Source organism: Cuculus canorus, chromosome 15 (genome assembly GCF_017976375.1).
Source record: "Cuculus canorus isolate bCucCan1 chromosome 15, bCucCan1.pri, whole genome shotgun sequence".
Lineage (NCBI taxonomy): Eukaryota > Metazoa > Chordata > Aves > Cuculiformes > Cuculidae > Cuculus > Cuculus canorus.
This window is the reverse complement of record NC_071415.1, coordinates 14,746,394-14,768,533: the sequence shown is the minus strand read 5'-3', so window position 1 is coordinate 14,768,533 and position 22,140 is coordinate 14,746,394. Positions and strand designations below refer to the sequence as shown.

Sequence of the window (22,140 nt, the reverse complement as noted above, 5' to 3'; positions counted from 1 at the left end):
GTGCTTCTAAACATAGTCACAACACAAGGCAGATCCCTAATTTCTGCTTCTTATAGTTCCATATTGAAAGGCTCTGTTTTCTTCCTAGCATGTACTTTTTTAGGAGAGCAAGCCCTAAACGGGCATATTTCTTCCTTTCTAGTAAGCTCTTCAATATCTTATCAGTCTGTTAGGGGCTGACCCTGCATTCTGTGTATGGCCGGAACTGCTATTGAAGTCTGTGCAGCCAGAAGTGCAGGGTCAGAGAGGTATTCTGCTGGCAGCTTAAAGGCTGGCAGAATTTGTAGCACTAATGTAGACATTTTTCTTTGGGATTTTACATGCATTCTTATGTATGCCTGTCACATGCAAATCTATCTGTGGAATTCTTTTTCTGTCCTCCTTCAATAATTCCTTTTCTTTAAGATTGGGCAAGTGTTTGAGTTCTTTTGCCAAATGTAGCAACATGAACCAAAAAGCAAACGCGTATCAATAATAATGCAGTAGGGAGAGCACACAAGTGCCTGTTCTACTTTGAATCAGTTTGACTATGTCACGTTGATGCTGAGCTCGCTATGCAATGATCATGCAGAAATCAGACACAGTATAAGAGTCTCTTTCTTTTCCAGAGTGATCTAAATAGACATGAGCATGAATAAAAACTGTTCCCAGTACTTCTTGGGCTAGATGATGAATTAGACTCAAAATTACATACACAAAATGCACAACCAATTACATCTTTTATTTTGTAATTATCACAAGGGCGTATACTAATTGCTGTTACACAGCAACAGTAAAATTTTAAAAAACCTCTTTCAGTTTTTGTTGTCCAGAAATTTGCAGTGTACAACAACTTGTTTGTTGGCCCTCTGCACGTAATGAATATTGTTTCTCTCTGTGAATGATCTATCTATATATAAATCATTAAATGCAGGATTCCTTCAACATGGGGTCAGCAAATCCATAAGTTATTATGCACCTCCTGCGTTCCAAATGGTGACCTTCATATCTATGTCTTACTCAGCTTTTAGCCTCTCTGACCAGCGGGCTGAGCACAGTGTTTTCTTTGGACAGCACTAGGCATACTGTCTGTGATACTCTGTAATGTCTTGTGATACTATACATCAGTGCAAAACTCTGCTTAAAGTAGGCGAATATCCACAGCCATCTGGAGATGCACGTAATTTGTCAGCGGTGGACAAAGCTATATTTCGGACAAGGACAGGAATGACAGAGCTGAAAAGCCATTTGAGCACCTGTGGGAAACAATATCCACTGGTGAGCTCTTTGGACACTAAAGGGATCCATGGCAGAGCTCCTGTGTGTTTCTCTCTCAAAGGTTACTCTAACTATAAGGAGATCCGTGTACATTAATTGAGCCATCTGCGTAAGTGCCACAGAGCACCAGAGCCTAGAGGGAATGTTAGCCTGTGTTCAAGCTTTAACTGGTGCTGTTCATGTCTCCATGAGAGTTATTGGCGCATGTGTGTGTGGGGGCACAGACAGGATCTCCTGCTTTTCAGTGATGATCTTGGTGTTCTGGAGACCTTTCTTCTCCTTTTTCTCTCATATTAGCGCCCCCTCTACAGGACGAGGCTCCCAATAGATCTCAGCATGGTATTTCCCCTCCAGTGGATCTTCCCAGGTTGGGATCTAGATCAGCACAGAGAACGCTAATAAGATTGTTGCCAGGTTTGCGTTCACCAGCTGGAGCAAAGCACATTACAGCAAGGATGTGTGTGCAAGCCCATTCCCAGTGGCGGGACCAGTTAATTGTACAATACTGCCAGTGAAGAGGAGAGCTCTTGTAACAATCCTGATCTCCAGCAACTGTAAATACCGGACAAAGGACAAATCAGACATGATACACTGATGTTTCTGGTTATGGACAGAGAGCAGTGGAATATGAGACAAGCGTATTTAACATGCGTAGGAATGTAATGCAAGTTGTATTAATTGGCTTGCTAAAAATAACATTTTCTGTTACCTATATTCAGTGATTCAGCATTTTTGAGACGTGTCTTTGACAAAAATAAATGCACCTAGAGATTTCTGTGGGGTGAAAATCTTATTTGGGTCAAATTAAAAAGTGGTCCATGCTGTGTTGGATGGTTAAACTGTAAAATTTAACCAATGAAAGTGTAAAAGTGATAATCTAGGTTTTACCAGCTCAGCAGTGAACAGAGCAGGTGCAAGCCATGTTTAATCCATGAGCCCTGGGAAATGGTAATGTTAATTTCTGTTGTCTTCCTGTGCCAGATGCCAAGTGCTCGGAATTTCTAATTGAGAGCACAAGCTAGAAAGACTGATAAGGCACAACTGAGCACCTGGGTTGCATCAAAATGAGAATAGCTCTGTTGACTGCTGCTTATTGTACTATCCCACACCTGTGGTATGACTTTATAAATAGATAACCAGAGCTGTGTTCACACAAGTTTGACTCAGAAATTGTCAGCTTGTTAGGCAGCTTTCCAGCCGTGTGCTGATGGCACATGTTCATAACAAGAGGAAATCATGCTTCATGTTTAATGTTTATAGGGTACACTATGACATGAAGGTTTTTGTCCGTATCTTTAAAATTCATATTCTGCTTCTGCAATAAAAGGAAGTTTCAAGTAGATGAGATTTTAACATTTCTTAATGTCTTGGAGTAGGTATGTCACATGCCATAGCCTAAAAACATTTGAATACTCAAAATTACTTAGCACTGATAGCATGCAGGGGAATTAAAAGTTTGGCCAAGGTGCTGTTAACTGTTTTCTTATCTAGTTTAATTCCATCAGATGTTTTTTTCTCAATTGATAGTGGTAGTTGCTGTACCCCCATGGTGTTTACAGCACTGAAACAGCACATCCTTTTGTTATTGTGCAGAGATCTGAATAAGAGATCCTCTTGCTGAACGTCCTACAGCCCTTGGACTGTGCTTAGCTTTGGATCTTTAGATTGAATTTCCTTCATGTTCAAATAATTTACACTTGAAAATTATGAAGAAAAAGATTCAACTTGTCTGCTACCACTTCTTCCTAATTACTCAGCATATACAGAGGTTAATTCTCAAGAATCACAGTCAGTCAGCAATTTATAATTAAACCCCTTGGTTGGTACTATTTGGAAGTCATTTAGATTCTGTGTTGTCTGATATACCATGCACATCCTACTAAGGTGTATTTATTGGTTTCTATGTTACTTTGATAGGACTCAAACACAGCTCTGAATAAGCAGTTTCATTTTACTCTTTCAACAGGTGACACATGCAAGTGGTGATGTATAATAGTTATTAAAATCTAGTATCAGAATTGCTTTTTAGAGAGACAATGCAAATCATACTATAACTCCTGCTCAAATGTTTGCCTTCCTTTATCGGAAGGATTTGTGATGAAGAGATTCCTGATGATCTAGAAGGCCAGAAACATATAGTGCTTTTTTTGGTAAGCTTACTTGAGCAGAGTTTACACCAGCAAGCTACTTATTCCAGCATGGCTAATTATGGGGCCATTCACTACAGCCTGTAGACTTTGTTTTCAAAGAGGCTCTGGTTTCATAACTTGCAGGTAGTTTTACTGAGCCCTTTGCACTTAGGCTGTAATGTCGCTCAACTGTTCCTTTGCAGCAGTGCTGTTCTTGTCATATTACACCTGTGGTGTAAAAACACACGAAGCCTTAAGCAGTAACATTTGTTATGTGAGCAGTCTCAGACAGGACAAGTTCTTGAGAGCTGCTAAGCAGCTTCCACAACTATTGCCTTAATGAAAGAATTGCATGAGGAAAGGCCGAATGGAAACGTTGTTGTTTGATCTTACCTGGTCTGTTTGTGAGAATATTCTTTCTGTTTTTCTTTTTTTTTTACCTTGACACAGATAGAATGTATATTTAGACAGCATTACATTAGACATTCTTTTGGTTAAATAGTTTCTCACTGTATTCAGTGCCGCTTTGCTGCATCTGGAACAAAATTTAATAGAGCACATAGTTTAGCATTTGCTAAAAATAAATAAGAGAGGGTGGCAAGGAATTTCTGATGTAGCTATGAAAGTTTTACAACAGCTTCTTTACGCAGAAGTCATCATTTTGCATTTCCTTTTGTGTTAATGGAAATGACAGTTAAATCTCCTGTACCTTGGAGAGAACAGGCATAGGTAATTTCTCTCTTAAAATTTTGGTGCAAGGTTCTAATAGGAAGCCTTCAGATACAGATCTGTCCCCGCAGGTGTCAGTGGCAGAAAATACAGTCTCAATGGCACGAATTGGCATTTTGGCTGGCAACTTCATCAGAGAGTAATACTTGGGGAAAGAAATTTACCCACTCATGACTTTATTTCTTGTAAGCCAGGATGGAATCCTGCTGAGAATAAATTTATACTAATGTTCTTCTTATGCCTTTTTGAGGGAGTGCTTAAATATTCTTTTACAAAAATTCATTCTTTTGATTAACTCCATTGATTCCATAGGAAGGTTCAGTGGACTAAAGTGAAATGAATTTGATTTAATAAAGTAAATAAAGTAAATTTGAATGAATTTAGTAAGATGCATTTACAACTATGATCCATCTTCACATCTTAATGACAAAACCTCTTCAAAGTATACCTGTTTGAAGCCAAAGCAGGTAGCAGCCTTCCAGATCAGGCTAACTGAAATACTATAGGTGTTCCTGAGTCATCAGAAATGAAATTTGTACTAAATTTTCCAAGACGTGACTGGCAGATGCAAATCTAAACATGAAATATTTCCCAAGAAGAATGTAATTCCTTAATGGATTTACAAGGAGTGGATTAACAAGAGCTGCTGGGTCTTTATTTAACACATTTTAAAATTAATATAAACTGATTTTTCTATGAGTAGGTTGAAATATGCCCTGCCATATTTTTCAAAGGTTCATTTCTCCATGTGCAAGCTTAAGCATTTGTTGGAAAAAGTCAGAGAGTTCTGTTCTAAGCCCATTTTAGAGTTGACACAAATAAGCAAATTTCCTTTACTGATTGTTTTAAACTCAGTTTTCTTTAGCCAATTTCCTTTGGGAGCTATATAAAATAATTTTGGATGCTGTGGTATTGGAACTGAGAAAGATGCCTCCAGTTCTATAATAACACTACTAGGAGACTTATGACTGAAAGAGGCGGTTAAAATCAGTGATATTTATTTTGTCTCTATCAGGTGGAGAAGCAAATCACTTTGTTAAATACATAAAGACAACACTGGCAGGGAAAGCAAAGGTTATATATATATATATGGAAAGATGAGAGATTTTTCTTTCAGGGAGAGGGAGAGCAGGGTGTGTGTCTCAGCATTCATATATAGGAAACTAATATTTATGCTTAGAACACTGACCAGGAATAAAGGCCTTGGTTCTTTAATCAGCTCTGTTCCTGATCTGTTTTGTAGTAAGCAAATTATTAATCATTTTGGGCTTTATCCACAGTTACATTGAAGACCTTTAACACCCCTCTGGCAACTTGCTCAGTCTGCTAGACAATATTCCTTCCGCACTAATGTTATAAAAAATATTGAAGAAAACCAACTGAAAATAAAACCATCAAAATCCTTTAGTCGATCCAATTATCTGTCTCTAAAAAAAAAAGGTTTCAACACCTCCCACGTGGAACAGCAGCTTCAGTAATTTGGCAATGATAACAGCGCATAATCAAGAAACACGAAGCTGTGATATGTGGTAATACATCCCATTTTGTGTACAGGAAGAGTTTTGTTTAAGTAAATATATTTTCTTTTTAAGTACCTTTTGGATTACTTGGTATTAGGTTGCTCATCTCATTAGTCTCAGATAGTTACTACAAATGTTTAACCGCGGGATTGTAATTGGGTGAATTGTAACATTCCTGATGATGGCAGATAGGAGACCAGGCTTTGCATTTTTGGTTTTTTGTGATGTTTGTGGGGTGTTTGAAGATAGGGAGTAACTGTGACTAACCGTAGAACAAAGGATTGGAAGGTTTGGTTATTTAGCTTCTGCCAGTGACTAATTCACAGCTAACCTTAAGTGTACCCTCGTTACAGAATAGTGCTCTGACAAGTCCTTTTAATGATATGCTGCCATAACTTCCCAGAGGATATTACAACATGATGTTTTATCAACAAATAGCATCAAAAGCCTAACATTCCATTATTGATAGGGTGGGCTGGGAGATAAAGCAGTCTGCTGTGTTTAGAATGCAATTAATTGCTTTCACTATTGAAATGAGAACACCCTTGCATTGTAAACCTGATGCTAGGCTACAAATGAAGTTTTAAACTTTATATCTGTAGCTGCTATGAACCTCAGAGTTATTTACATAAAGAATTTGCATGAACTCAGTGACAGATCTCAGAAGCGCCTTAGACAGGGCAGTGCGAGGTGCACTGGATTTGCCTGTTAAAAGATGTAGCTGTAACATCAGCCAAAAGGAGACGGGTTCACATCCAGGGGCCCTGGCCCTAATGTCCATATTCAGTGGGGGAGATTTGATACGGAGAAGGATATAAAGGACAAACCTTGAAGTTTCCACTGGATATTTATAGTATACATAGAGAAAGACCTGGCGGTGTGCTTGTCACCAGCATCAGTTTTACATCAGTACGGAGCGATTGAAATTGGAATGGTGGCTGTTTGTACATTTAAAAAAAAAATGCTACCTATTGCATATTACATATCGCTGATTTTAAAGGGAAAGGACAATATTTTGCCTTCCCAGTCCACCAAATCTACAGACAGCCAGACAAGGAATACTTTGGGAATGTTTATTGGTTTATATTGCTTTTAGAAAATAATTCACAAAAAGTAGCATAATGCATTAATAATAATTTACTGAAACACCAAAAGAGAGGAGATTGTCTTCCATATCATTATTCAAGTAAAATGTTTCCCTCGGAAGAAGAACCAGTTAGAACATTTGAAAAAATATGGGTCATTTGGTAGCAGGAGGGTCTTCAAGCCAGAGAGAAGATATGTGGGGGTAGGCATAGCTTGGGAAGCGGTTTGATTTTAAGTACATCCCCGTGGGAGGATAATAATTACACCAGAAAAATTCCCAGTGACAGAGTGGGATTTAGGTTTATGTTGTGTGTCTCTGGACCTCATATTCCAAGAGCTGCTTTGAGCTCAAAGCTTCCCTTCACGAACTCCCAGGGGTGCAGGCACTGGACATTGCTTTGGACGATCTGTGCTCCCAGAGTCCTTATATAATCTTGACATAATTTTTTCTCAATTATTGGGAAAAAGGAAATCCAGTTTATTAGCCGTATGGAGTTTCTCATCGTACAGAGCCCCCGCTTCCTTGGGGCTAACGCTTCCGTTTGTGCTACTGAAAACCGCCTCCTCATTTTCATGCACTCTAAATTCAGCAGGATTTCAGACTCCACCCAGAACGACCACCAGGACGTGAATAATCACCAGCGCCGAGCCCTGCCCGTATCATTAATTCACCGAGGTCGTTCCCAGCCTCGGCGGGGCTGCAGAGGGCGGCTGCTGCCCGCCTGGGACACGCGGCCCCGCGCCCCGCTGGGCCCCTCGAGCCCCGCCCCGGCCGCTGAGGCGCCGCGGCGATCGGCTGGCGCGGCTGTCAGTCACGCCTTGGCCGCGCTCGCCCTCTCTCCCGCCCCATCTCGCGCGGAGCGCGCGCTGATTGGCCCTCCGCGCCGTCCCTCAGGGGCGCGCACCGCCCCCCCCCCGTCAGGTAGCCCGGAAGATGGCGGCGGCGGCGGCGGCGTCCGCAGAGGCTCCGTGAGGGGAGCGGGCGGCGCGGCCCGATGCGGCGGAGGCGGGGGGCAGCGGCTGCCGCTCGCCGGAGGCGCTGAGAACCGAGAGCCCCCCCTTGGTTCGGCGGGGCCGGCAGCGCGGGGCATGCGGAGGCGCGGGGCGCTCGGCGGGGCCAGGCGGCGCGGCTGCTGCTGCCCGCCGCCCCTCGGGCTCGTCCTCCTGCTGCCGCTTCTCTGCGGGGCGGCCCCGCTGCCGCCGGCGGGGGCAGGTGAGGCGGGGAGGGCGAGGCGGGGGCCGGGGGAGGCGGGAAGGGCACGGCGGGCGCTGCGGCTCCTCAGCCGCTGAGGTGGTGCTGCGCCCGCCTTCGTGGTCACCGTTCAAGCCGATGCACCGGACCGCGGCTTTCCTTATTTTGCCTATGAATCACCGGGATTCCCGTTCGGGGAGGAGGCTCTCGGGGCAGACGGCGCTTCCCTCCTTTCCGGTCAGATTAGTCGGATTCCCCCCCCCCCCAGCCTCCTCGGCCCAGTCTTTCTAAATAGTCATGCAGTTCACATTTATTTGTCTCTTAATTTAGGTAACGCCGACTTCCTTCCATTTTCTGGCGTATTTGCCTATTCCTCTTCAAATAACAAAACCGTCCTCTCAGTCTTGCAGTTTACTGATCAGGGGTTTATTGGCACCGAGCGGTCATGGCCGTGTCTTTGGGTTGGGTGACTTTTTTGGTATTTCATTGGGGCTGGCAAACGTAGCGTTGTATGGAGACTGGATTTTGTTAGGTTTGGTTTGAATGTGACTGAGAGTCGTTTCTCACCATAAGAAGCTGAACAGCTGAAATAAGACAATATGTTCAGAGAGGAGGAGGAGGAGGAGGAGTGGGGAGGGAGAGAGCAAGAAGAAGCACAGGGATTAGGTAATCTGTTTGCTGTTCCATAGGAAGTATCAAAACTGGGAGTGGAACCCATGTTTCCTTTAATTTTGGACCTATGCCTCTTTGCCAGGTTTTTTTTGTTCCCCAGAAAATTTTTGAATTGCTCCCAAGTTACTCTTCCGTCAGCGGCCTTTGAGATCTTTATTACTTTCTGTAAAAGTAAACTTCTGAAAAAGAGAATGCAGTCAGTCCAATCTGTGTGTCTTTTGAGACCAAATGATAGTTTCTTTTGTTTTTTAAATACCTGAAGTTTGTCCAAATAATATTAACTTGTCATCAAGCCATAAGGTAAGACAGCAGAATCATTTTTCTGTGGAGGTTTCTTCCACGTTTTCTGTGTTGTACTTTTCCTGAAATGCAGTTAATTTTTCTGTTCAAGGGTAGCAGTCTCAGAATGAAAAGTTGTTTGGACAAAATATAGGAGATGGTATTAAGTGTTGTGGATTTTTTAAAACTTTGTTTTTAAAAGGCTAAATCAGGTATGTGGAATGCAGTACTGCTAAGAGAAGGACTTGATGTTGTAATGTTGGACTAATCCAAAATCAGTGAGGTATTGTAGTTTTATATGTTGTCTTTGGTTATAATTTTAGCCCAAAGTATGTGTATGTGGGATGTCATCTAAACTCTGGGAAATGCAACTACTGCTTTCTACTGTTTCTTTGCCTATGTAGTAAGAAGCAATGTATTTGGATTATTCTGTTGACAGCTATTTAGTGTTTAAACGTTGAAGGCTTCAAGAGGAACTTACTCCAGTTTCACTGGCATTGCTTTTGTTGAATGAAATAACGTGCACAAATGGGTTTGCATGCAACAGGTTCTCAGCCTGCAACTTGTCCATATCATCACCACAGCAGTAACCAGTTGGAAAGCTACAAGGGCTATTTTTTCATTCCTCCCTTTGAATAGTTTACCAGTGACTGACAGAATGTTCTGTCTTGAAGCCTCTTTGTCACATTAGGCAAATTTTATAACCTGTCTAGAAGACAACCCTGTCACTTTATTTTAATGGGGTAAGAATCAGGAGTTGTGTTTAAAAACAGATTCAGCAGGATTGTGAATTTCCCTCTCATATATCCCATGGCAGGTTGCTTTCATGTTGGGACTGGCAGCTGCTGACAGTCTCCATTCTGGGCCTTGACAGTTGTGCAGTTCACTGTAATGCTTGGTTTGATATGTATGAGGTGTAAACTTGTGAAGAATTTAATGGGTTTTTCATAAAATAATTGGTTCCTAGCTTCAGAATTATTTCAGGATCCTACAGTTCTTCACCTAGCGAGAAGGATTGCTGCTTTGACAATGGAAAAACGTTTTGATGTGTGTTGCCCTGGGCTTGTTACAGGAAAAGTGGGAATCCATAGAGAAAGGAGGAAGGTGTCTGTAGTTCTAGCAAACTTGAGGGAACACACCCATAGTAAATGAACTTCTCTTTTGGAGTGGAAGCTGGAAAGCAGGAAATGGTGGTGAGCAGGTTCTAGCAAGACTAGATTGGATTCCTTGTTCCAAAAGGCTCCATTTTGTGGAACCACTGTGGAAGCATGCCAGACTGTGTGGGAAATGTCAAGTTCCCAGGGCCTTGATCAAGATGAATGATGATGCTCTTTTTAAGTATGGCCTCATGGTGTTTGCAGATGCAGGTGTGCGCTGATTATGTGTTCTATATTCATCTTGTATTTTTGAGATTTATATTTCTGAACTCGTTTTAATTTTTTTTTTCTTTTCACCGATAAGGAGGGAAAGTAAAGGAAATAAGGCTGTAACTTTTCCCTTGGAAGGGTTCATAGCAATTATTGTGGAAAATAGGAGAAACAAGATGTTGAAGATGCTACTAGCTAAAAAAATACTTAGACTAACTTAGATTTAATTTATTGGGTGAATGGAAAGGAGGATACTGATATGTACTATGATAGTTCTGCATTTACCGTTTAACATTATAGTGGAGGTGAGAAGTGGGGGCGGGTCTAGTGGAAAGCAGTTTGCAAAATGAAGTGCTGTTTAGCCATTTTAAGTACTGGTGATTTTACCTGAATGCATCAGGCGAAGTTGGATTCCGCTGTTAGTGCTATGTGGCTGAAGTAAGGGCATTTGGGAACTGTGTGTTTTGCAGTTAAATATAGTGCGTTATAATCTGACAAGTCTGCTTTACTGTGCTAAAGCTTTAGATTTACATTCAGGCTCTCTTTCTCTTCTTCTGACTTGGATTTCCACACTTGACCTTAATTCAGCTGCTTCTCCAAGGGAGTTGAGAATCTGAATCAAGGGTTTGTGTGCAATGTCAGGCAAAGGATTTCTATCATCCCTGAGCTGTGTGAAATTTTTGCAAATACAAAGTAATTGGGACTCAAAAATACCCTTATTTTCCTGTAAAATGTGAATAAGTGGTAGCATTTCTAGCAGGTGTGTTCAATTTTACACTTCTCACGAATGGCATAGTCTGTTCAGTTGAGCTGAGGGAGCTGGACTGGTGCCTATGTGCTTTCTTAGTTTCTGCTGCGAGTCTCAAGTCTTGGGACTTCCCTCCTGGACCAGTCGAATGTCACGGCAGTGAGTCCTTGCTGGTGAGCTTGGCCAGGTACAGTCCAGGAAAAGATGCTTAGAAACTGGTGTATGATATCCAGAGACATTCACCTAGAGTATCTGGGTGTTCATGCAGCTGTATCTACTGCAGTCAGCTGGCCGTAGATGACAAGTTAGGACTTTGAGATTAAGTTGTGTTCTTGTTCTGGAGCAAGTATGTATTCCTGAGAAATTTTTTTGATTTTCAGTTACTTGATATTTCACTTTGAACTCTGTGAGGCTGGGGCCTGGTTGTGGTTGTGGCCTCTGCAGTGGTACAGTGTTAAGCATGTGACACTTGCACAAAAATAAGAAAAGTAATTTTCCAAGCATATGCAACTTAATGATTTGGATCACTTGAAGTTAAGAAGAATTTTGCTTGTGAAGTGGGGAATTTTAATTAGCAGTATATGCTTTCCTTAGAACTGGTCTATCTTTCTTCTCCCTTTCAAGCACTAAACTTGTTTACTACTACTTATATTTCTTTTTTCACCTTCCGTCCCAGACACCTAAAAATTGTAGAGCCGGAGCTGCTAAGTTCTCTTTTATCTTTTGTCTCTATCTGTGAGTCTGTAACTGAGGTGAGAAGCCAGCTCTGACTCTTTGGCCAGCAGGGGTGTGCAATGCAAGGCCTTGTTTGAAGGCTTGATCTGCTTTCTCTGCCTCTGGCTGTAAAGCGTCTGGACTGTGCTACAGCTGAGTAGTCCATATAGGAGGAGGCCATTTTCTAAGGTCGTTTCTCACATCTGGAATGCTTGGGCATATTTGGTAATGTCACAGGTATTGCAGCGTATTAAGATAGCAGTGATCACAGACAGTCTAAAGGTGCGTTGTCATAGTGTCAGGCACAGGGCATTGCTTTGAAAGGGGCCATTATTGCTGATTTTGCCTCAGATCCTGTGTGAAAAATGGAGTTCGTTTTACATGGTAAGAACCAGCATTCTGCTTGAAAAGCACAGGAGACAGTGTCACGTTTTGGGGGGCTACTTAACATCTGTCAGGCAATTTTAAATAGAGGTAATTTTTAGGATGTTTGCTGTAGTCTGGTTTCAGTCACCTATCCATGCGTGGTTTACCTGCACAGGATAAGGGGACCCTCAGCCAGTATAGTGCCAGGGTCTGCAAAAATCCTAGGTCTCTATTTCAGTCCTAGTGCTCCAATTCTGCAGCAGGACAGCACATGGAGTACTGGAGTCTTAGATTTAATTAGGGTCTGCCTTTATATTTGGTGTGTATCCAGTGTCTGGAGCTTGATATGGTTCTGGATACAATTTATGATAGCTTTCATGCTTTTGTTGCTCTGTATAAACTCTTTGTTTTCACTGTAGTGCTGTTACAAAAGATTCTGAACAACATCAGTGATACTAAAACCTTTTGTAGACCCTTCTGTAATCAGAAGCGTAGATAGTGTGTCAGGATAGCTGTTTCAGTGTACATGCATAGTTTAAGCAAGGTGTTGTGCCACATATAGCTTGGGCAACATGGTGGTGTGAAGCGAGTTGTGTTAGTGAATTGTCTTCTGAGGGATTTTCAATACGAAATGCTGGTGCAAAGTAACACCTTGTCCAACATTACTACAGTTGGAAAAGCTTCCTTAGTGGTAAGGAAACAGCACTGAATCTTTTTAGGGATTATCTTTGCACTCTGAGACTTCTTTGGTGTGAACGAGGTGTGGAAAGTGTTAACAGTAAACTTTTAAGTCCTGACATTCAAGCTTTCGGCCTGTGGACCAGATCTAGTTCTCCAAAATCAATCATTTGCCCTATGGCCAGTTCTTCCTGGGGGTCCTTCAGCTACAAATATGGATGAGAACTAGAACTGAGTAAGCTCTTTTGGCAAAATGCTGCTTCTTTCTACCAGCTTTGCATCAGTTGGTAATACATCCACTGTAAAGTCAAGATTCTAGAAAATCCTGTCACATGAAGGTTGCGTGTATGGATTCCTTGCATATGAACACAAATAAATTAGTCTTTTCAAAACAAGTATATCTTAATAGGTTGTATTTCTATCACGTGGTGGGAGAAAGGGATACTGGTGGTTTGGTTCCCGTGCTACAGGTACTTCTGATGCTTTGAGATACCACAATGTGTAATCTTTTCATGTCTCTTTAAATGATTGCTCCACCCTATTTAAAAAAATCTGGAGCTTCTATGGCTCACTGTTGGAGAAATGGTGTAGTAGCTGAAAACATACTATGCTTGAGAGGGAATGAATTGTCAAAACCAACATCTAGCACTACAGAATAAAGTGTGCTCTGCAGAATTTTTGTATACACACACATTTAACCATCAGATGGTACCTTTGCAAGTTAATAATGCTACCCAGATTTTCTAGAAACGCTGCCATGAAGGCCTAGGATACATAATTATTTAACATATGTATTTTTACCTTGTCTTAAGATGCCTTTGTGCAGACATGAGATTCTAACACTGAAACTTCAAACAGATCTCGCTCTGTAAACGCTTGAAGTACTGACCTATATTTAGTCCTTATTAAAATCGAGCAGTATGCTGTTGCGTGAGTAATACTTTGACATTACTGGGAAGACTTATAGGGTAATAGAATAAGGACAGAAATGCAAAACTAACCCCAGCTCACAGTTTTACTAATTAGTAACTGTTCAGCGAATGCTCAGGCCAGCACAAGTGTTCAGAAAAAATTAGGATCTGAGCTGCGTTGTTCTGAGGATGCAGTAGTACATGAGAATCCAGCAGTGTCCCAGATAATCTTGCCTTAGGATATATAACCTGTGCCACCCTTACATACAAAGTGGACTTAAGCAGCTGTAGAAACTCATTGGAAGCACGCTGTAAAAGTATTTAGGGCAAGCGTGGAATAAAATAGTTTGAAAAAGTGTTGGCTTTGGTTGCATGACGGAGTTCTTGTAGTCTTTGCAAGGACAAGGGCACATGGGAGGACTGGTGTAACTTGCCAGAAATTGTTGACATGCTGAGTTGCACGTCCAGTTATCATATGAAATGTCGATGTTTCTACTGGAAGTATTGTAACCTCTTGCATAGGACAGCAATGATTTCAGCATCAGGTGTCCACAAAATGTACTGCACACATTCCTGCTGAAACTTAATCTCAAAAATGATACTGGGTTTTCGCTTGGTTGTTAAATGGAGCATAGCAGGAAAAAAAACTGACATGACAGGAATGCAGTGACTAATGAAATGTGCTCTTCAGTTGTCCTTTTTGTGAAACGCAGGAGTTGCAATGCTTGTTGCTTTACCTTGTCATACAGATCAGACATTACACAATGGCTGTGTCTAAAATTATTTTGAATAAGCCTTTCTTTCAGTATTCTGCCTGTTATCTGTAGGCCTTCAGAATTTATAGGCTTGGTTGTATGTGTACTGGGTGTGTGCCTGTTAGTAGCAACCTCTGAAGGTTTCAGGAAGTAAGTAAATGCAGAAGAAACTCTGTGAGGAAAAGATTATGATCTGAATCTGACTTGTGAAGAACTGGGTAGGACTCAAAAGTACTTTCCCACTTAATTACTAGAACAGAAGAGAATGAGAGCATTATTTAGGAAAGTTCAGATAGCTTTAAAAATAATATTTATCAAACCCACTCTAAAATAGCGTGATAGTACACTTTTTATTCTGGTTACGTTGATATCCATTAAACACAGAATAAATAAACTGACCAAGTTTATGAAAGGCACAGTGGAAGCAGCTAGGGAGGAAAGTTAGATTTGGTCATTCGCTAGTGTGTTAAAGGCTGCTGTGTTCTGACTTGGTGTCAAAAAGGAACAACTCAGTTCATGATCATATAATTTGAGGGTGTCCAAGAGACAGTTTAAATGGTTGCTGTCATGCTAGATTTGTGCTAGAAATAGTTACAGCTATTAGTGCAGAGCTGCCATTTATATAGCTGCTTTTGAAAAAAAGATGTGCTTGCTTATGCGGTGGGGCTGTTGTTGCATAGCAACTACTGTGCTGAAAGCTTAAAATCAGATGCTCCCTTGAAATTCCCTGTGCCCTAATAATACTTCATTTATCTGGGCCTTGCACTGCCTTTATCACAGTAGTGAATGCCTTTTACAGGTGTACTCAGTAATGTCTGTTGTGTACATTTACTGTTCTTTTTTCCCCAAGCTTACAACTGTGTGGTGTCATGCATTTTTTAGCCTAGTTTCCTGAAGGTTGAGACCTTAATGACATGATTAATCACATTGAGCCAAATTGGAGAGTCAAAGTTCAAGCATCATGGCCTTTCGTAATCCGGTAGCAAAGGAAAGACAGGCCTGCCACCCCTCCTGTGCAGGCTGTTTCCTCTGGGCCTGTATCGCTGCAAGTTGGATGCCAAATGAACATGGATGGAGCGTTCAGCTAGCTGGCGTACCCATCCCTTTTAATTAATGGTAGCAAAGGAAGCCACAGATGGATGACATGGGTATTGGAGAGTATTGTGGGTAGGCTGGGAAATCGGATAGTGAAGGACACCAGTTCTAGTGAGAAACCAACTTCAGTTTGCTTAGCTGCTGCATTTGGTAATTAGTGAACTATCTTAGGAAGAAAGCAGACTTGAAAGAAACTTAGGAAGGTATAGAGAATCCTGATCTATATAAACTGCTTTGAAAGATGCTTTGTATGGAAGTACAGTTTTCCAGCTCTTGAAAACATGCTAGTACGTACTGAAGTGTCTGTTCTCATGTCTGTACTTGATGCTGAGAATGCCAGCATAATGTATCATCACTTTTTTCAGAGAGCATGTCCATGTACTTGGCTGCTACAGGGTTTGACTTCAGATTTGCTGTGCTCAAATTTAGACTTCAGTGTAAAACTTGATTATGAAATGGCAGACTTCAGAGTTGCTGAAGAATATGCTTCAGTAGCCAATAAGTAAATATCTCCTTCAGCTAGGGCTGTGAATTGCATGTACTTCTAAAAGTTGAGTAAATAACAGCATAAAACATTGTTTAATACTGTGAGGCTTTGAAAAAAGACCTGATTTTCTATGTTGATCATTTAGGAACATCTAGATCACATTTTGAGATGGAACATTAACTAGTGCAGAATTCTTTGTAAAGCACTATGTTGTGTTAACCTGGCATAACACATGTAGTAACAGACACCCTGCCTCTCCTGCTTGTTTTAGTATAGTAGTGATGTAATCCGGTTTCTTCCTCCTGCTTGAGTGGTTTGGATACACCAGGCCCAAGTAGTCTAGGCTGTTTGTATTCACTGACAGGAAGACTTGAATTGTTGGCATTTTTTATATAGTATTTTTTGGATCTGTTTTGGGATTCCTTTCCTAAGAACAGATTCTGACTTCCGCATAGATATTAAGATGTAGTAGGTTGTTACTGTGTAGGGTTATGTTAAATATGGTAGGTTTTTAAGCCCAGATGATATGCCGAGTAAATTTATTAATTTCTTTACTTTTAGAATCTATTACATTAAGATTCTTAACTTCTACATTCCTTATGAAATTGTGAGTGATATTTATGGGATTTTTAAAATTAAAATTTATTTTACAATGGATTTTAACATTTTTTTTGTTAAAGAAAATAGTTTCCTGTATAACGCTAGAAATTGGCTCTCTGCATTTAATTGACTGGATTTATTTCTGGTTCCTTTTTTGGCCAGGATTTTATAAATAGCTGTCATTCCTTCATGTTTTCACAATTTACAAAGAAAAGGAGGTATTAAACATCTTCTGCCTTTTTGGTTTCAAGTCATTTAACTGAGCTCCAGTGAATTACTCACTGGATGGAAATAGTTGAGAAATGTGAAGAGGTTCTACTGCAGGAGATCTTTCAGCACTTTGTCAAACACCAGTTCCAATGCTCAATCAGTGACTTTCATCACTGAATATGTATTTATGCAGGCTGTTAAAATAAGTTCACTTGTAATAAATTTTAGCCCAATTATACGTTGCCATCATTTGATACTTAATTTTATATTAATCTTTCTAAAAAGTACAAATTAAAAAAATATCACTTATTAGTGACTATGAGATTTCAAAGTTTATCCAAATAGAGATGGATTCTGTAGTTCTTAGTCAGTAGCTCTTGCTTGTATGAGTCACCTGAAATGCTATTCTGTAAGTGTTGCTGAAACTTGCCTATGATAATTGGCATTTTTCTTATATTAAAGCGTCTTTTTATAACTTTGTATGTGAAAATTTTCTCATGCTTTTGAAAGTGTAGATGACTTCCATCTTCTTACTGAACTGTTAATCATAGAATCGCTTGGTTGGAAAAGACTAAGCCATTTCAAAGGTGATCTTTGCTTTCCCTTTTTTTTAAACTTCATTACTTTCTCCAGTTAATTTATGTTAGTTCATGCACCACCTTTTCTTGGGAATTATAAAAGTTCTGTAAGGCTAGGAAGTAACATAATGAACAGCAGCACTTATTTTTACTGTATTCATTCCAGGATGCTTAAAGGAGATGGTTATATTGTGGGGGAGAGCGTCAGTTGCGTAAGCCACTTGGATCTTGGGCTTGATAAATGTGCAGTTTTCTTTACAGAAGGAATTCCAACCAAAATATGTTCTTTTTTTTCATACAATATAGCTGAATAAATGTGCAGTGCATCTAACATGTACAATAAATGCCGCTTCTGATTGTTGGTGCTCATGCTGTCTCATTTAGACTTAAATCTACCAGAAGAGTGGCACAAGGCCACCAGGAGCCTGAATCCTCCTAGTTGTATTTGCTGTGATACCTTGTAACTTTTGGGGGTTCAAAAGAGGGGTCCTAAGCTGGAGTGAGCATGGCGATGCGTAAGTAAATGCATGTGATCGTGCTGCTGTAGTTGTGATAGTCCAAAGGCTCAGGTGAGAAGTCTGTGGGCAGACATAATATCTTGTACTAATATAATTGGCAGCTAGTATAATTGAAATAGATGTACTTTTGGGTGCACAAGGCCCTTGTCAGGTCTTGAAAGGAGGCAGTGAGATTGAAAGTCGTAAAGCAGATTTTGAAAAATTGCTCCAAGTGTCAGTAGGCCGTAGTCAAAAAGACCATCCAGAAGATGATGTGGTGTTTGGAGCAGAGGAGGATACTAACGAGAGGTGAGAATTCTCATCTCCTGTGGGGAGCAGGAAGATGCTGTAAAACTCAACCATGTGGGCATCAGAAAGGAGACATTCTAGTGTACCATAAACCCAAAATAGAAGTTTAAAGCTTTTTTTCAGTGTTTCATACACTTGACAGCTGAGGTGCTTTATATCCCTTTCTCAAGCATCTGGTCTGCAGCCAGTTTTTGAATAGCAGCCTTTTAAGGTGTGCTAGCAGTGCCTTCTGTGAACAGTAAAACATGCTCTGGGTGTCAGAGGTTGTCCTGTAGCGATTAACTTTTCCTTGACTAACTTCTCCAAATGCCTCCGGTACACTGGATGAAACATTCATAGGGAGTTCAGGAGCCTTGATCTTGTCCTGGGAGCAATATGCCTTGTAGTTTGGTGAGGTGTTCCCAGGTGTTTATTAGTTGGGGGAAAATGCATCTGTTCAGTACATGGTCTGTGAGGAGCTGACTTAGCATTTCAGTGAAGCTGTCTGGAAATTAGGTGGGGTGGTTTAGGAAAAATGTCTTTAAAATAATAATTCTAATTAGTAATACCTGCCAACATAAATGTTTACTTCTTTTTGGTAGTAAAACTACCTTTTATTATTTAATTTCAGTTAGAAGTTCAAAGGAATCTATAAATTTTATCTAAACCTATATTACCTCTGTGTGTTTGTTACAGTAATTTAGCTAATGACTTCACAAAATGCTTATGTTTGTGGTTTAGGTAATTTTCAGTCTACTCTGTAAGGTTACTGAACATCTGAAAGAAGTAACCATGAATCAGCTGTTACCTTAACCTTTTTTCTTGTTGGGGCTTACAAATGGAAGAATACATGGGTGTTAGAGGACTTGATTTAAATCAATATGAATTGTTCTATCAAGAGCCCTCTTCGGAGATTTTTTTTTCTCTTCAGAGTTGTGACTAAAAGGTGGTGAGCAGCCTCACATCGTGATTGATCTGTGTTTGGACAATATGTATTATCTAGAAATAGAGTATTCATGTTATCTTGTGATGTTAGAGTGCCACAGCTATTGTGGAAATGGGAAAAAGTATTGGTTGTTTGAAAACCTCCCTTTTCTGGTAATTTTCCTAATTTTTGTACAGAAAACATGATCTTCTGAAAGTATGCTAACTCTTTTTAAAGCAATATTTTAATTATGCCGATTTACTCTTTATGTGCAATTAGAATAAGTAAATAGTGTAAGTCTTCTGTGGAACATGATGAAAAGCTGTAGCTTTTTCAGAAAATCTCCTAATTACTTGGTTTTTTGAAGATAGAAGTAGGTGGACAGGCTTGTGTGTCCCTTAACTAGTGATCAGCTTCTGATTTTCTTTAGTTGTGAGGCTTCATTCGTAGTGTAGTCTTTTGACAGGCGTTCCCATTGACACTCGGATGCTCCCAAAAAAATCCAGCCAATCCAAGTCACCTGACATTGTTTAACTTCAGCACTGATGTAATATCTAAATATATTTTAATTAGATATGATCCAGGTACTGTTCCAGTCCCAGTGGCAGTACCTGTTTAAAAAGAAATAATTACAACAACAGAAACCCATCAAGGTGTGTGCTGTGGTCTCCTAAGGAACTACATGTCTTTGTTCTCAACTCAAGATGAAAACAGCGATGAGTATAGGTTTAATTCCCCTGGCAAAGATGTAAGGTATTTTTAAAATATCATTTGAAGCTTTTGATCCTGTATGGGTAATGAGCACCTTACTTAATCATAGAAAATGTGTTGTAGAGTGTTTATATATAATTATGGAAAGTTATTTGGAAGTGCGTTTGCGAAGTGGTTAGGGATTGTCTTGAAATTCTTGAAATGGGGACAAATCATCTAATGAATCACAGAAAATAGAAGTTGGGGTGAAGCTGATTAGATCCATTGCGCTTAGGAGAGCAACTTGAGTGTTTGGCAGACTGTCACGATACATCTGTTGAAAGAGACGGGACCGCCTTGTAGCAATATATTTTAAATCTGCATGCAGTTTGAGTGAGGATTTATTCTAGCTGCCTGTTCTCTAAGGGCAGATGTTGTGGCTCATGGGAGATGCCTTCTAAAAGACCAGATTTCTAATATCTGTGTTTAGATAGCTATATAAATTTATGAAATTGAACAGAACTGAGGCTTGGGACTATGTCTGCTCATCACCTAATTCAGTAATTTGTGTTGGCTATGGCCTCTTATCTTGAATTGGGTTAAGTCCAGAACAGTGCAGGCAGGTGTTAGCACAGATATATTTTACCAGTATGTCCTTTCTGTTCAGTTTCCTCTTATTTTTATCATATCCATAGTTAAATGTTCAAACTCCATTTTTTTAAGTAAATGCAGATGGATAATATGATTTGGAGGGTCTTCTTAAAATAATAGGTATATTATATACTACTATAGCGTGTTTTTTTCTAGGAGAAGGAGCTGCAGCTGAAGTTTCCTCATCCTTTGTGATTCTGTCTGTATGTACTCTAGTAGTACTGGTCATATTGCTGGCAAACTGTGCCTCCTGCTGTAAAGACCCTGAGATTGATTTCAAGGTAAGCATCTGAAGTTGGAAATACATAAGTTGTATTCTTTGCTGCATTCTGAAATCCAGAATACTTACCTGATTATTTGTGCTAATATTCCGCAGTTGGTGACACTTGGGTGTCACTGTACGTTGTCTCTTCTCAAATAGCCGGCAACTGTACTCCTATGTGCTGTGAAATCTTCCTGCAACCATTTATGTTAAGTACTTGGTACATGCTGCTTTGAGGATCTTTAATGTCTTTTCAAAATCACTGCTAGCTATCAGGATCACTAGAGCAATATTATACCCTTGAGACAATTTTGCCGTAAAGAGCCTTTTTGTTGTTTTCCTTTGTATTCTATTGGATTTGTTTTTCTTAGTCTGCTGATATGGCTTAAGACGTTCCTGTTGAATAAGAATATTGAAGATAACATATCCACTGTAGCAAAACTCTTGAGAAGTTTATATCGCGAGTGAGCAGTTACTTTTGAAACATAAGCTATCAATGCTCTTAAAATTGAGGTTTGTTCTTATTTCTAAATGGAGAATGTTTGGCCTCGGTAACTAACTCAAAGCCAGAGATAGGTTTTCATTTTTCACTTTAAAGACTAACAAGCAATACTTGATGCTTTAATCTCTTTAAATCACTAATAAATTAAAAATAAGGAATTGAAAACTAAAAATCTGTCATTGTCTTTTGAAAAAGCTAAGCCTCCTTAACATTGCTTGTTGTGACTAAAAGAAATGTCTTAATGCTAAGTTTAAGACAAGCATCAGCTTGTTCACTAAGATTTTTTTTTTTGCAGGAATTTGAAGATAACTTTGATGATGACATAGATTTTACACCTCCAGCAGAAGATACTCCATCTGTTCAGTCTCCAGCAGAAGTGTTTACTCTTTCAGTTCCCAATATCGCTTTGCCGACTCCTTCCCAGTTTCCATCTCGTACAGGTAAAATACCATTTTTAATGGAGAAAAAAAAGTATATAGGCAATTTGTGTCAAAAATGGAATGTAACTGACTATGCTTGACTTCAGTGTAACTGAGTAATCATTGCAAACACATGAACTGAATGAATAGATTTTGTAGGGGATAGGATATATGTGAAATTGTTTTGCAGAATCAAACCCTATAACCCAAAATGAGTTATAAAGCAGGTATGTTTATTTCCAGTGCTGGGGTGCAAGGGGGTTCTCCTCCTAGCTTGCACACCGTATAGCTTAATAAGCAGCTACTTATAGTGTAGAGACATGCAGAGGTATGAGCGCCTACTACATATTCATACCCTATGCCTGCTTCGTGTTTTAATTAGATCTGGAAAGTTCGCTCCAGTCTTGCACCTCCATAGTACCTCCTGATGGCCGTGGGCCAGAGTCTTAGGGATGAAGTAGGAAGTCTTCCTCGGGATGAATATATTTCTTTTTGAACTTTGCACAGACTCAGTCTCCTCTGGCTGTTTTCAA

General features: G+C 40.1%; 1 protein-coding gene across 1 annotated transcript in view; it reads left to right on the top strand.

The window, feature by feature from the left end:
- The first annotated feature begins 7,644 nt into the window (after nucleotides 1–7,644).
- LMTK2 (lemur tyrosine kinase 2) overlaps nucleotides 7,645–22,140 on the top strand; it is a 38,184-nt gene continuing 23,688 nt past the window's right edge. The window contains exons 1-3 of the mRNA XM_054080572.1: nucleotides 7,645–7,934; nucleotides 20,581–20,705; nucleotides 21,484–21,628. Coding sequence (XP_053936547.1) covers nucleotides 7,811–7,934; nucleotides 20,581–20,705; nucleotides 21,484–21,628 — 394 coding nt within the window. The 5' untranslated portion in view covers nucleotides 7,645–7,810. The remainder of the gene's footprint in view (nucleotides 7,935–20,580; nucleotides 20,706–21,483; nucleotides 21,629–22,140) is intronic.